The sequence below is a fragment of the Centruroides vittatus genome, unplaced genomic scaffold (assembly GCF_030686945.1).
Source record: "Centruroides vittatus isolate TY-2023 unplaced genomic scaffold, ASM3068694v2 contig_971, whole genome shotgun sequence".
Taxonomy (NCBI): domain Eukaryota; kingdom Metazoa; phylum Arthropoda; class Arachnida; order Scorpiones; family Buthidae; genus Centruroides; species Centruroides vittatus.
In genome coordinates, this window is record NW_027122644.1 from 3,366,185 (window position 1) to 3,382,594 (window position 16,410).

The 16,410-nt window shown below is 31.0% G+C and overlaps 1 protein-coding gene across 1 annotated transcript in view; it reads left to right on the forward strand.

Annotated features, from left to right (window-relative positions):
* Positions 1-16,410, forward strand: part of LOC136985589 (uncharacterized) — a 39,916-nt gene that overhangs the window by 17,667 nt on the left and 5,839 nt on the right. Inside the window, 2 exon segments of the mRNA XM_067282908.1 lie at positions 14,198-14,366; positions 14,368-14,718. Of these exon segments, the coding sequence (XP_067139009.1) occupies positions 14,198-14,366; positions 14,368-14,718 (520 nt within the window).

The window sequence follows — 16,410 nt, forward strand, 5'->3', positions numbered from 1 at the left end:
GTGTAGACAACATTCACAATTTCTGGTACAAAAAGTTTACATCACTGCACCAGGAACTAGCTAAACACCTAACACACATCATCATCAATCCACAAGACATGCCAAATTTTCTTACTCAGGGCATCACCTACATGAAACCTAAAAACAACAATACCACAGACCCCACACAATACAGACCAATTACATGTCTTCCAACACTCTACAAATTATTGACATCCTGTATTGCAAACAAAATATACAAACATGTTGAAGAACACGACATTCTAACAGAACAACAAAAAGGTTGCCGTAGAAATCACAAGGGATGCAAAGAACAGTTACTCATAGATTCAGTCATTCTACGGCAAGCACACAAACAACACAGAAACATACACATGGCATATATAGACTACAGAAAAGCATTCGACAGTGTTCCACACAGTTGGCTGCTACATATTCTACACATGTACAAAATACATCCATCACTCATTACATTCTTCCAAAACACTATGCAGCACTGGAGAACAACACTACATCTCAGGGTTCATAACACTTCCATACAAACAAACCAAATCTTTATTAGGCGAGGAATTTTTCAAGGAGATTCCTTGAGTCCTCTCTGGTTCTGCCTAGCCCTGAATCCATTATCCAACATGTTAAACAACACACAATATGGTTACAATATCAGACACGAAAAAACAACACAGTTTACACTGTCACATCTCATGTACATGGATGACATAAAACTTTATGCATCCACACAAAAACAACTTCATCAACTCCTACAAATCACACATTCATACACCAAGGACATACAAATGGAATTTGGCCTAGATAAATGCAAAACACTTCACATAGAAAAAGGAATCCTGAAGAAAGAAGATTTTGCGCTTGGAAATGGAGACGTTATTGAATCCATGGAAGAGGGCGAGTTCTACAAGTATTTAGGATTCCAACAGGCCAAACTAACAGAACATACACAAATAAAGCAAAGATTAATTAAAGAATACCAAAGTAGGCTAAATGCTATTCTCAGAACACAGTTAAATGCAAAACACACAGTTAAAGCAATAAACACATATGTCATCCCAGTACTCACATATTCTTTTGGAGTTATACATTGGACTCACACAGATCTTGAGCAACTCCAAAGGAAAACAAGAACAACACTTACTAAGCATAAACAACATCATCCTAAATCTGCCACAGAAAGATTAACCCTTCCACGTAAAGATGGCGGACGTGGCCTGATTGACATAGTTAACCTTCACTACAAACAAATACAGTCACTGCGAGAGTTTTTCTACAAGAAACAAGAAACATCACAATTACATAAAGCAGTAACTCTAGCAGACTCAAATAACACACCATTAAACTTACACTCACATCATATGGACACAACACAACATATAAAAAGCATAGACACCATTAAGCAATCGTGGGCTCGAAAGGCACTCCATGGCAGGCATCCTTATGATCTGGCCCAGGATTTTGTTGACAAAACTGCGTCAAACAGCTGGTTAGCTCGGGGATGCCTCTTTGGGGAGACGGAAGGATTCATGATTGCCATACAGGATCAGGTCATAAATACTAAAAACTACAGAAAACACATACTCAAAGATACAACACTCACAAATGACACATGCAGAAAATGTCGCATTATGCCAGAAACTATACAACACATCACCTCTGGTTGCAAGCTCTTGGCACAGACAGATTATTTACACAGACATAATCAAGTATCAAATATAATACACCAAGAGCTTGCAAAGAAACACAAATTAGTAGACATCCACGAGCCATACTACAAATACATTCCACAGACAGTATTGGAAAACAACACGCACAAAATGTACTACGACAGAGCCATAATCACAGATAAAACAATTTACCACAACAGACCAGACATCACACTCATTGACAAACACAATAAAATCACATACATTATAGACATATCCATTCCAAACACTCACAATATACAAAACGCATGCACTGAAAAAATTAGCAAGTACACAGAACTTGCCCAGGAAATAAGGCATCTGTGGAGCATGGATAGGGTGCTTATTGTACCTGTTGTTCTCTCCTCTACAGGTGTCATACCACACACACTACACAAAAGCCTGGGCACGTTACAATTGAATAGAAACACATACATCACACTACAGAAGGCCACTATATTGAATACATGTCATATTGTGAGAAAATTCCTGAATACAGACACACACACTGATACACTTCTTTAATTTCTGTTTTGGTTACTATGCCTTGACTTAGGTCCGGCATAGTACACAGCCACCGGTGTTAACCGAGTGTATCTCACTTAACCCAACATAATAATAATAATCAGTGCAGAGCCCAAACAGTTAGGAGTTGAAAGTTGAAATTTGGTACACAGTTAGGGTATGTCACGAGAACGCACACTAAGAAGGGATTTTTCGAAATATCTCTCCACGAGGGGGAGGGACAGGATTAATGCTTAACACTTCCATCAACAATGGAAGTGTTAAGTAACAATGGAGAACAAAAGAAAGCAACGTGCAAGATTTACGGGCTCTGGAAAAAAAGAAAAAAGAAAAAGAGTAATATGTTAGAACACATTCGATTTTCAAATTTAAACAGATTAGTTTGGTTTTTCTCGACCTTTCTTCTTTAGAACATTCGATGAAAATCGAACAATATAACCAGAACACGTCGTGAAAATCGAACAATATTAGAACATTCGATTTTCAAATTCGACCTTTCTTTCGAAATACAGTAGAGCATCAATTATCTGACTTAATTGGAGACTGGGGTTGATCAGATTAACTGAAAAGTATGAAAAAATACATTATTAGTATAGTGTATTAGGCCTGGTTTAAATACTAGCCTCTCTTTCATGGTCGAGCCAGTGCTGCCAGCTAAAACATGCAAAAATTTAACAAAAATAATATTAAAATAGCAAGACATAACCAAATATTGTAGCGCCACATCACTAGCGGACATTTGAATTCGCCGACTAGAACGCAGTCGGTTAATCGGGGGTCGGATAATCGATGCTCTACTGTACTTAGTTTGTTGATGAAATTACTCTTTTTCTTTTGTGACTATAACTTAATAATCTTAATTATCGCTATTGTTACTTTCGCCCAAGCAACACCGGGCCTACTTGCTAGTTTATATATATAGATTATGTGTAGCACAGATTGTCATAATTTACATCAGTATTAATATTTATATTACAGTAAAATCTCTCTAAGTTGAACTGCATTAACTCAAAGATGTTTACAGGTCCCATACATGGTATATAGTTTTCCATATATTGATAATGTGGTCTTGTTAAGGCAGAATTGTCAGTACTTTTTACTTGAACTTATTTTATGTACTCTCCATGCTTGATGGATCCATGATCTTTACTTTCTCTTATACTCTGTGTGAATACAAATGATTGTACTAAGGCTCCATGCCATTACAACCTCACATTGACATAATTTTACTGATACAGTATGTTATTGTGTTATGATCACTACAAAAGGGAAATGTCTTGACAATGTCTTCAAAAGTACCTTAAACTGTATAAAATTTTGTAATCATTGTGAACAGATCTTTGAGAAACAGCCTCATAATTTAAATTCATGGGTCCAGAAAAATTTGGAAAATCAAGTTTAAACTCATTAACTTGAAACTCTTAACTCTGAAGCAGAGGTTTTTTTTTAACCCCTTAAACTTTGGCTCAACAAGGTTTTACTGTAATATATTATATTTTAAAACTTTTGTTCTATTCCAATATTTTCAAATTTTGTTCTCTGCCATTCTGTGTACAATTTACCTGATGACCTTGTATATCATTAAAAGTACCTGCATATTTTGTTAAGTTATATGTTGTGTTCACTCATTAAAATCTGTTATGACATTGTTGACAGAGTTTTTCCTACTTTATCTACTTAATCATTATTATTACTGATCATAATGCTGCAATCATATACAGGGTGGGCCAACGAAAACGAAACGGCAGAGTGTTCGTGTTCATCCAAGCAAATCACTCGGACAGGTCGATTTTATTCTCGAGGGGACATCTTATGCAATAAAGTTTTTGCGAATCTGAATATTAACTAAACAAACATTTTTTTTTTCGAAATAAATGTTTGTTTAGATAATACAAAATAAATGAGTTTTTAAAATTTTTTGTTGTCTGTTGTATTCAGAATCGCAAAAACTTTATTGCAAAAGATGTGCCCTCGAGAATAAAATCGACCTGTCCGAGCGATTTGCTTGGACGAACACGAACACTCTGCCGTTTCGTTTTCGTTGGCCCACCCTGTATAAATATATACATATATATATCAATACTTGTTATAAAGCTTAGTTTACTACTAACAAAAGCCAGAAAAAATATTTAATTAGAGCATAAAATGCTATGTTTATGTTTTACAATTATAAATAAAATTATATCTTTAGAATATACAATTCAATTTCAAATTTCTTCAGAATTAAGCATTCGATAAAGTTTTATAGTATTTCTATGACAAAATTATTTTATAAGATCTAAAGAATTTTAAATGATTGAAGCATAGTGAGTGAGCTTCCTTGGCAGCAATTTAAATTGACAAATTTCTGAAACACATAATATGAAGTAATGACTAGACCAATTTGAATGAAATTTTCCATATTAATAGATATAATGAAATGGCATGTTATGACAGAGGCTGTTTGAACTCTGAATTGTTCAAAGTCCAAATCAATTTTTCTCATTAGAAATAATGGAAAGTGAATTAATCCATTTCCAGACTCTAAACATTACCTGTTTCAATAAATCTAAACAGCAAATACACATCACTTAAAGTAAAGTAAAAATAATACTAAAGGCCCTAAGTAATAAATTAAATCATGAAAACAATAAATAAAATACTTAAATACAGTATAAAATGAAAATTGCATTTACTGATTGCATAGCATTGACACATAGGTCTTAAACATAGCCACCAGATCTGCCACATGTGTACCACTTTCATGCTTCAGAATAAGTTTCTTTTTCATCTCAGTCATTGATATTACAATTTTCCTCTTATACTTTGTCGCTTCCACACACTTCTCAGATACCATGGTTACTAAGCAAAGGATATATTGGGTTGAACAGAAAGTTTTGCTTATTTTTAACATCTGTCATTACTGAACATAGATGTGTGATTTAATTGTAACAGTTGTGAAATTTAACACATTATTGCTAATGTAAGATTGTATTCATTGTTTAGAAGCTTATTGTAAAGGTTTTACTTCATTTTGTTTGAAAAAATGAAGTTGAAATGTTTTCAGATAAAAAGCATATTAGACATATTATGCTTTGAGTTTCAGAAAGGATATAACGCTATACTAACAGTAAAAAGAAATTTGTAATGTACTGTATATGGAGAAAATGCTCCTAAACTTTGAACATGTCAAATGTGGTTTAACCCTAGATTACTAAACTTAATTCTCAGTTACATTATAAGTACACATTCGTCGAGTGGACTATGCATTAAAAAACATTAATATCAAAAAATTATTTAATAAAAATAGGAACTTGTTACATGGCACAATAGTATGGATAAGTAGGAACTAAATAAGAACAAAATATTTAGGAAATAAGATTACACACAGTTGCTACTTATGTCCACATTATGGGGGCCACAAATTGCATTTCTTGCATTTCATGCAACGGTGTTTTGTCATTCGTGAACTTTTGATGGACATAAATAGCATATTTTACGCGGATTCGACGCAGAATGAGTAGGAGCTTCTACACTGGGCACATTACGTAGAATATTTTGTATCATGTTCTGATATCAGGCCTCAAATTCATTGTCTGTATCTGCTCTCGTAGCCAGGGCTCCATGAGTTGGTCTCCCATCTTCATAAAGAAATCTTGCCGAGACATTGGATGTTTTTTTTTGTTTCTAACATTATTAGAGACCTAGGTATAGACCTCTTATGTTTATTTTTTCCATACAGAAATCGGGTAGTTGGCTGCAGAACATGTGGATTGCTATTAGGAGTATTTTGAGTTTTAAATCTTATTTACGCTGATATCCTCACATTGAGAGTCATCTGATTCTATTATTTGAGTTCTTTGTCTATTACTGGGTCATATACGATCATTGTCAGACTCCGAGGAGCTACTCAGAGAATTGGATTCGCTGCTAGTGTGTCAGTGTATTTCCTCCTCTAAATTATCCTCAACTTCCGAAATGAGTCGTCAGATTCTTCCCCATACTCATCTTCTGTTTCTGAATTAATCCATTGCCTTATCTGCTCCTCTTGTCTCCTCAAATCTATCTAAAAATAAAAAATATAGGATATGAGAATAATAAAAATATATATAACAAAAACAAAAAAAAGACGTTGATTCTACTGAAAAAAAAGACGATCATTGTATCAAAAGTACATATTATATCGTCAGTTTTCAATTATTTCATTAGACATATATTCAAATAGACATAATTTATTGTGAATATAAAAAAACATTCTGTATCAACCTATAAAACAATAAAAATAAAAAGAAATGTAATGTACAGTACATACCTTTGCAACAAAGTTACGTAGTAACTAAACTTTCATCAAGCGGATGACAGGATGGCCATAAGTCAATTTCTAATTGACGTGTGAACACAATTGCATCACACACTGCACTATTTATTCAAATTATTAAGGCAGAAAAAGAATGACCAGCAAAGGGCACGGGAAGGTTTGTGAAGTTCACTTTCGATTGGGGTCTGTCGTCGCGTGGACGAATGATTAGTTATCTAGGGTTAAAAAGTACCATTCAGGAAATTTTTGATACAAATCATAAGGGGTACCCAAAAGCTATTAACAAAGAAAAATTGCAAAGAGAAATTATTAACACACAATATGTATAGCCAAACACCAAAAATAAAGCAAAAAAGCACTGTAAATACATGAACAAAAGCGACTTGAGCTCTCACAATAGATTAGTTTTATACTTCAAGTGCATTTTTTCACTGCGTGTGCAGTTTGAACTTTGAAACTTCATTTGAACACCAAAGCAAATTTTTTTTGAATTTAGTGTTTGAGCTCTGAAACGTTTGAGGTATGAGCAGTGGTGGCCTTAGGGGGTGGCGAGCAAGGCAATCGACCGGGGCCTTGCGCAACAACTCAAGTAGAAAAAAGTTGATATTTAAAACTTTTTATTTTATCCTTAGCTATTAGTTATAAGCCACAAATGTCATTTTTAAATTCCTGTGTATATCTTTTAAGGCATTTATGTACCTTAGTTTATCATCATTACTAATTTGTCGTCTTTATGACTGTTAACTTTTATAAAGCTTCTAATATAATATTTTAACACTAAATTTATTTATTTATAACTTTTGCATTTCTTGTCAATCATCAGAAATATCTATTTTCAATTCACATACTTTGCACAAAGGACAAGGGCCTCAGACAGCTCTGCCGCCCAGGGCCTCGCAAAGATCTGCTGCCTGGAGCCTTGCAATCATTAAGGCCGCCACTAGGTATGAGGTACATTGTATTTCAAATGGTTAAACATGAAAAGAGAGAAGATTACATGGGTTATCTGCTGTTGAAGTGTGTATACATTTTTTTTTTTTGTAATACCCTGTATAGTAGAACCTCAATTATCTGAGCCCTGATTATCCAAGATGAATTCACAGTATCAGGATCAGACACTATCAAACTTGAAAAGGGCAAAGAACAGCTTTGGCTAAAAAAAGCCAAAGCTGTTCTTTGCCCTTTAAAAGGCTAACAGACATATAAACACCTATAAACCATTTACATATAGCAGTAAAATGTCCATCAGTACCTTTGTTTTTAGCATCTGCCTGACACAAACAATAGCATGCTCTCCATCTTGCAGTAGGTTTTTGTTGGTCAGAATACCTAACTTAAAAAATGTGAATTGTGAGGGGAAGTGGGAAGACTTGGTCAGACACAGTTAAGGAAGATACATTGTAACTGAAATCTGGAGTTGTGTGACTGATCCTGTGATAAAGATGAGGAAGATTCGAATGTAAACTTGTGGCCTAAAATGGCTTTGCAAACTTCATCAAAGGGATAGCAGAAGTGACCCTCCTACTTCCAATGAATGTTTTGAAGGTCATTTTGAAGAACATTTGCCTGTTTGTCATAACATTTTTGCATTTTACAATTATACATTGTATATCTTTTTCCACTTTAATTTTTTTTATTTATTACTGGCATAGTTGACAGGATAGGAAAAAAGTGTCAGAACCTGCTGACAGGATCAAAGAGAACTAAGAGGTGTTTTACAGCTTATTACCTGAGCTTTGTAAAGGAAACTCTCAACAATCTGAAAAATTGGAAATCCAACTTATGAAAGATAAAGGCAACAGATTGAGGTAGGCCAGTTTTAATATACTTCAATTCATGATATTCACTCATCATACCAATTATTGATAGGAAGAAAAAAGTAATTGTGATAGGAATAGGAAAATGAGGGACATGACAATTGCACTCTGAGAAAATCATGAGGATGTGATTTAGGTTGAGGTGCATTTAGCCTACTAACCCTCATCTGTACAATAACAGCATAAGGATATGGGTTAGTTTTTGAGAGCGAGATGACTCAGACACCAATATCATAGTATACAATCCAATAGAGATCATGAATTCAGCTATTCCAGAGAACCTGGAAGAAACTATTGGTTTTAGTGATTTCAAAATTAAGCACAAAAGTAATGAAGGAATGAAATTTAAAATGAAGTAACTGTAGTAAGAAGAGAAATAGTTCCATGCCAATAAAATTGCAAGGTGCTTTTGGAAAATGATGATTGCAGATTTGGTTAACATCCCATTGAGATTGGAAGACAAGGAGAAAGGGAAGCAAAAACTACCTTTATCATATGCTGCACAATCACGAAAGAATTAGTAAAGGGTAGTGACATACTACTCCAGAAAATATGGAGTTGCTCTTGGATCAAAGATAGAACAAGAGGGGTTGGAATGATTCAATGACACTTTTAAGCAGTGTTAATGAAAATGATTGGTCTTGGATGTCAGGGAATAGAATAGTTTTTTGTTAGAGGCTTTGGTACATCAAAAGTATAATATAAAAGTTGTATATAGGGCAGGGCATCTCCGTGACTCCGTATTTTTACTCACCTGGTATCCATCTACCATAATTGTTAGTTTAGGATTTGTGGAAATGATATCATCATGCAGTTAGCACTACATCTCAATCTGTCTTTGTATACATCAAATGATAAAAGTTCAAAAGAAAAAAGGACTGTGGGAGCATTAGTATCTATAAACAAAGCTATCTTCCAACCACACTTAATTTGTAAACCCATCAGAGTTGCCTTTTGGCTAACACACTACCTCTGAGAGAGTGGTAGATGGCTCAAGCCACTCTCTCAGATCCCCAGAGCAGTAGGCTGATGTCTTAACTGTCTCTAGCCATCTGGCCATCTCAAGAATATTTTAAAAAATATTCACTTGTTCATTATAACTTCTTCACATTATATAATTATGCATTGTATATCTTTTTTTATTTTAATTTTTTTAATTCATCACTCATCAGTTATGTGTTTAAATTTGAAAGGAAAAAATATGGGTTATTAAGTAGGCAGGATTAGATACCAATTTTAAATTGTAACGATTAAATGCATTCATAACTGCTTAAAGGTTGTGAATGTGTTTAATTGTTGCTTTATGTGCAGTCATCTATTTATTATTTATAAATTGTAATTACAAATACATAGTGCAATACAATTTAAATTACAGATCCATGCAATACACTCATACTTGAGCTTCCTAACTTGTTGCTTGCACTTTTTAAACTTTTCAACCATGACACCACACTACCCTAGTTATCCTGTGATATAATGCACTACTGACTCATGCCATAAAAATGATTTGAGAGCTAAAGTCCAAAAGTAAAACTAGAATAGATATCATGTAATAAAATACACACCATACATAATTTTCCAGCAACTTGGAGTTTGTGGAACAAATATTTTCAGTTTATAAACTTGCTTCAGGTTTCAAATTGTTTAATTTAGAGGTTTATAAAATAAACTGGTTTATTTTATAAACCTCTAAATTAAACAATTTGGAAAAAATAAACTGGTTTATTTTTATAAACCTGTTTCAGTTTCATGTTTTCAGTTTATTTTATAAAACCTGAAGCAAGTTTATAAAATAAGCTGAAAACATTTGTTCCACAAACTCCACTTGCTGGAAAATTATGTATGGTGTGCCTTTTATTCAAATTCTGTTCTTATTCATACTCGCTTACCTCAAATTCCACTGTAAATTTTAAATGTTTAAGGCTAATGTCAGACAAATAAGATTTCACATCCACCATTTTTGATGAACATCATGGGATTTCAAAAACATATTGTTGGTGCACAAGAGTAGTGACACAACTCAAAAATTTCCAATTTCGAATTTATTGTAGAAATGCATAGCAAACTCCCCATATTTTTATGTGGAAGAATGAACACTAATATTTATTTCCAAAATAGATTTGAAAATTTCCAAAATCCAAGATCATGACAAAGCCTTAACAAAGAAACAAGAAACTTTTAAGTGGCTGTTCTGGAAGATCTATTTTTTTGAGTTGTGTCACTATTCTTGTGCACCAACAATATGGGACCAATCAAATGGACACAGACATGAAAAATCACATTGCGTGGAATGGACATGCCCTGGATTGTCTACAATAATCTCATGATGTGTGACTGTTACATGCTGGGAGATACACTCAAAGTCTATAGTTGTCAGATGAGCATGAAAAATGACAGACATGGTAGCATTGTTTCAAGGAAATAAAGTGGGTCAGTTTCTGCTGAAGGGTATATGGTATCTGTGTATTTTAAGAATGCACATTGATATAAGAAAAATAATCATACAAATTAGTGAGGGGACAGATTGAGAGAAACTTTATTTGAACTTTATAAAAACAGAAATAAGAAAAAGGAAGGCTGGTTACAATCAAAAGGGCCTATCCAATATTGCCTACTATTTTTTTCTTTTTAAATACTTCTATGTATAATAAAATAGCGCATCACAATCTACGAGATCTGTGTTGATTTATACATGAAATAAAGCTGATTACTAATGCACTCCATGAAAAACAGCACTAATCTGACCACTGACTTCACCATTGTGAATTGAAAAAATAGTCTCTGTGTGTTTTCACACTCATCTGACATTAACCTAAATGTTGAGAATTACAAGTGTTCACCTGTGGAGCAATGGCTGCTTACATAGATGTGGGATATAGAATAGGTTGGTTATGTGAATATTTTTATTCTAGCAATTTTCTGTAGGTTATAGGCATAAAAATATGGTATAAGCAAACTTACTGTCATAAATATTTTTAAAATTATTTAGGCAATTCATAATGTCATCATATTCTTATTTTTAGATTAAATTTGAATTCAGTTTATTCAAAAATGAGAATCTATTGTAAATATGAAGGAGGAAAAGAGAATGGATTTTGTTTAGTGCTTGGTTGAGAATAATTGAGGTCAAAAATATTTTTAGAAACAATAATATGAATTTAAATATTTTGGGTTTTCAGATCATAAAATTAAAGTTATAATTTTTTGAGCAACATTAAGATCAGAAATTATCTGTACTACATTAAGGAATGTAGTACTTTAACTGCAATTTATTTATAATTTAGATCTACTCAGATCTATTATTTAAGTTCTTGTGTGTACCATCTAGCACTTACTGTGTGCAGTAAAATAATGTCATTTGATACATTCTTATATGTTAGAGGGTTATGAGAACAGAAGCTATTAAATGTATTAGTATTTACAATGTAATATTAAGTTTACAGGTACATTCTTTTTAGCTATGTTTAGTGATAGATGCAATGAGTGCTAGGCTTTTATTTTGCTTGAATGGTTACTGATTTGAGCTGTCTCAACTTTGACAGGTCTGCAACCTAACAAAAAACATTATAGATAACTATCTATATCTATAACATTTACTAACAAAGCACTGATCGTTTGAAATAACATAATTCATGCCTTAATAATGAGAAGACAATGTCCAGCTTATGGAAAATGAGAGGGGGATAGTCATTAAGACACATTCTACCAGTAGATGGATGGTCCTGTTGTGATTTGACAAATGTATGTATTTTTTATTACTCAAATAACTAGTTTAATTTGCAAAAATGAGTTGATTAGTGGCCTGTAGTGACAAAGTCAATTGTTATGAAGTGAGTATCCTGAAATATTAAGCAATGTGGATCATTGGTTAAAACATTCTTATGAGATTATCACTTACATGAAAGGTAAAAATATATTTATGTACACCATATGCTATATGGTTGTTAAGTTTTGAATTGTTCTTATTAAAAATATTTATACATGTTTAACTGTATTACAATGTTATTTATAGTATATTTCCAGCCACAACAAATAATGTGCTTTGGGTTTATTATTTTAAGGAAAAACTAGTGAATTACATTAGTAATTCTCTTACAAATGGGAATGGAATTCATATAACTTATTAAACAGTACAGTAGATGTAAACATTTACTATTCCAAATACCATGCTTCAAAATATACTGTTTCCTGTATTAAATCCAGGCTTAAATAACAAGGTAGTTTTTTTTTTTAAAGTAATTTATTTTACTGTTTTATTGGAAGACAATAGAATATAAATGTTCACAAAATTCTGAATACTTAGAAATCTTTTTTTATCATCAGGAGAAATTATTTTAATGCTAATTTCATGAAAACTTTTTCAAATATGTCTTGTTAACATCTCTTCTGAAAAAGTTTTGAGTCAGAAAATATTTAATATATTATTTTCAGGTATTGTTACTTTTAGCACTTTGTTTGCATGTTTTGTGCTTTCATTTAGGAATAATATATATAAACCTATTTATTTTTTATTATAATCAATTTAGTTTTACTTTCTTTTATTTATTTATTCATTTATATATAATACCAAGATTTGTTCTGAATTTGAATTTAATCTATTTAAGATATGCTGCTTCTTCTATTTAAGAATGTACAATTTTCTATTTTAAAATACTTGATGTTGATATTTGTTTTGATTTGATGGTGGAGTGAATCTCTAAAAATATTAATATATTAAGTCACACAGGTATATAAGACACCTTTCATTTCCACACAGAATATTTAGGAAAAAGTATTTAGCATATGTAAGCCACCTTTCATAATAAGATATCTGTGACAAAATATGACCATAAATAGATAGTAACATTTATAAGTATTGAGAAAAGGCTACTGGTTAAGGTAATTTGTCATACTAGTGATCAATTGATAATCATTTCACATTATCTAACTAATATACATAATAATTTCATTTCAAATAATTAAAATTACTAATAATAATGAATTAAATACTAACAATGATGATTAAACAGTAGTATTTTTATTTGAATTGGGCTAGGTAAAGTTTACAGTGTAGCCTCTGAAAGCCATTTAGGGAATTCATTAGACTGTAAGAAATTTCAGGTTTACATAAATGAGGTAGAGTGATTGCTTCTTTCTGTATTTTCAAAATTGCAACTTGTATGCTGTAAATTACAATACCTTTTATTTTCAAATTTATCAGAAACAATGAATATATATATTATTGACTATGTAGATAATCAATGAAATAGGTAATTATGAAGAAAAAATAATTGTGAAATATAATCCTTAATTAATATTCATATTTTAATAAGTTAAGTGTAATAAATGAAAAAAGTGTATAAATAAAATAGTTTTTTACACACACACACACATATATATATATAATTATGATCATTTTTTATATAAAATTCAGTTTATAATAGGATATAATTTAGACAGTAATAAGGGAGAATATCTTATTTTCAAAATTATCATTCTGTTTTTCAATAATAAATATATTACAATATCTTGGTAATCATAATCATATGTATTATTATAATACACAACTATGAAAGAATTACACATTTATGATACACTGTTGTACTTCTGACATTCATAGTTAAATATTTCTGAAAATATGACTTTGTAAATATTCATATTATAATTATTAAGTATAATTGTGATGTTAAAGTAGCATTAGTTATTTATACAATGTATCATAACATATATCAAAATATTCAATCAATAAAGGAACAGTAAAGAAATGGTAATTTTTATAAAGTAAATATAAGATATATTTTTATTTTAATTCAGAATGATAAAACATACAAAAATATATATATATATATAATTTTTTTCTTTTTTTTGTCATTGTTGTTTAGCTTCATCAGGTCAGTGATGCTTTTCACAAGTTATCTCCTGATCAGCAATCGGAAGCAGTGAAGTTAATACAGGGTTTACATTCAACACTTTTAAATCAAGTATATTCAATAGTGCAAAATCATAATGAAATTACAAATGACGAATTATGCAATCATCAGCATTTGATTCGATGAAAATAGATATTTTCATCATCATACTTCTGTAGATTGTTTTGCAGATGATACAAGTGTTATTGGAATTCCTTCACAGAAAGATGTGAATCCTTCTGAGTCTGCTGAAAACACTTTTTCTCAACAAACATCTCTATCTTTAAATATTCCTGCTCAAGCAGAAACTAATGATTCACTGAAAGTGCCTTTGGAACAACAAATAAATAGGATAATAAATGAAAATAAAATTGAAGAAACAAAAGTAAATAAAAATGAGTTAAACTGTACAGAATTTGAAGCTGAAAATATTGGTCCTTTATCAGAAGCTAATAATGAAAAAAGTTCTATAGATATTACAGAAAGTAATCAAGGCAAGTTTTTTCTTTTAATATTTGTATATTATTAATTAATTAAAAGTTATGGTATCAAGATAAACAATTCTGAAAAATGTATATACATATTAAATTGTTATACAAATACTTTCAAGAAAAAGGTTTGTTTCAAAACTTAACTTATAAATGTTCTAATTCTATATTAATAATTTTCATTATAAACCATATATTTATATATATCTATATATATGGTTTATAATGAATATACATATATATATATATAAGTAATCTAAATCAGCAGTTGCTATCTTTTCTGATTTCACGGATTACTAAACTCATAGATTTGAATCCCGTGGACCAGTCATAAAATAAATTTTTTTAAACAATACAAACATCTATAGAATAATGATCATAAAAGTTCCATTTTACTTTATTAATACAAAATTCAGTTGTTTAATTATAACAGATTAGAAACCAACTTTAACTATAACAGATTAGTGTGAAGTCTGTTGCTGCTTGTCTGAAATACAACATTAGCTACTGTTGATAATTTATTGATAACAATCATTTCATGTTTGGTTTTAGAATCAAATAAAAAACTCCCAATGAATGAGAAAAAGCAACCAAGCATATTGGATTTCTTTTGTAATACTTTATGTAACCTTGAGTTGATCAATGTACAAATTTCTCCATGAACCACCAAAATTTTCTCGCAGATCATCAGTGTCTCGTGGACTACCAATTGGTAACTGCTGATCTAAATTATAAACTTGTCATGTAAAGATGAAGCTTCTGGTAGGGTGATGGCCATACTTAATGCTGGCAAGAAGTTGTTGCTGCTTGCTTGCTTGAGAAGTGTATTTTTTTTTTTTTTTGTTAAGTATTATTTTTGTTGAATTTGTTGCTTATTTTCTACATTTTAGACCATTGGTCAAATTAAGTTATATTGTGAATTAAGAACCATGATATAATATCATATAGTGCTTACAGCTGTAGCAACAGATTTGTGAAAAATTTCAGAATACATGTTTATTGGTAAGTGGTCTAATGTAGTCCTAATACTACATTTAGACTAGGAAAGTTACTCATTCAGAGATAATCACGTTTAAATTTGAACAAATTTATACAATTTAGTTTAAATCTGAGTTCATTATCATCTCAAACAACCATAAATACAAACAATATTAGGAAAGTCATTAAGATATAAATAACAAAAACCAAAATATATGCAGAATAGAGCAAAATCATTAATCAAAATATGCTGAAAGCATCCTAAAGCCTGAAATAAATCTTCAAAATGACAGATAGACTTATGGTGGCAGATCCAATTCTATCAAAGTTGCTATGCAATAATAAAGCTTTCTAAACAACTTTGTTTAACTTAAATGACTTGGTAATGCTTTAAATTAGTTGAAATAATTTCATTTATACTATGACTGTTTAAATTTTATTGTTTATATTGTAAACAGAGTTTAATTGGAGAAAGAAGTGAGCACAATTACACTTGTGTAAACAATTGTAGGTGATTTTTTTTCCAATGTCATTTCTTGAATTTCATTTAACTTATGTACATTTTTTACTTATGTTTTACTTAGTAATATATATGTTTATCAAAAACACAAACCAGAAAAATGCAGCAGTAAAATCTTAATTTAGGAAATACTTAAATTTGTTGAAAACATTCATTTTTATTAAGTATTTTTTATAATTTTAAAGTTTCGCTGGATGAAA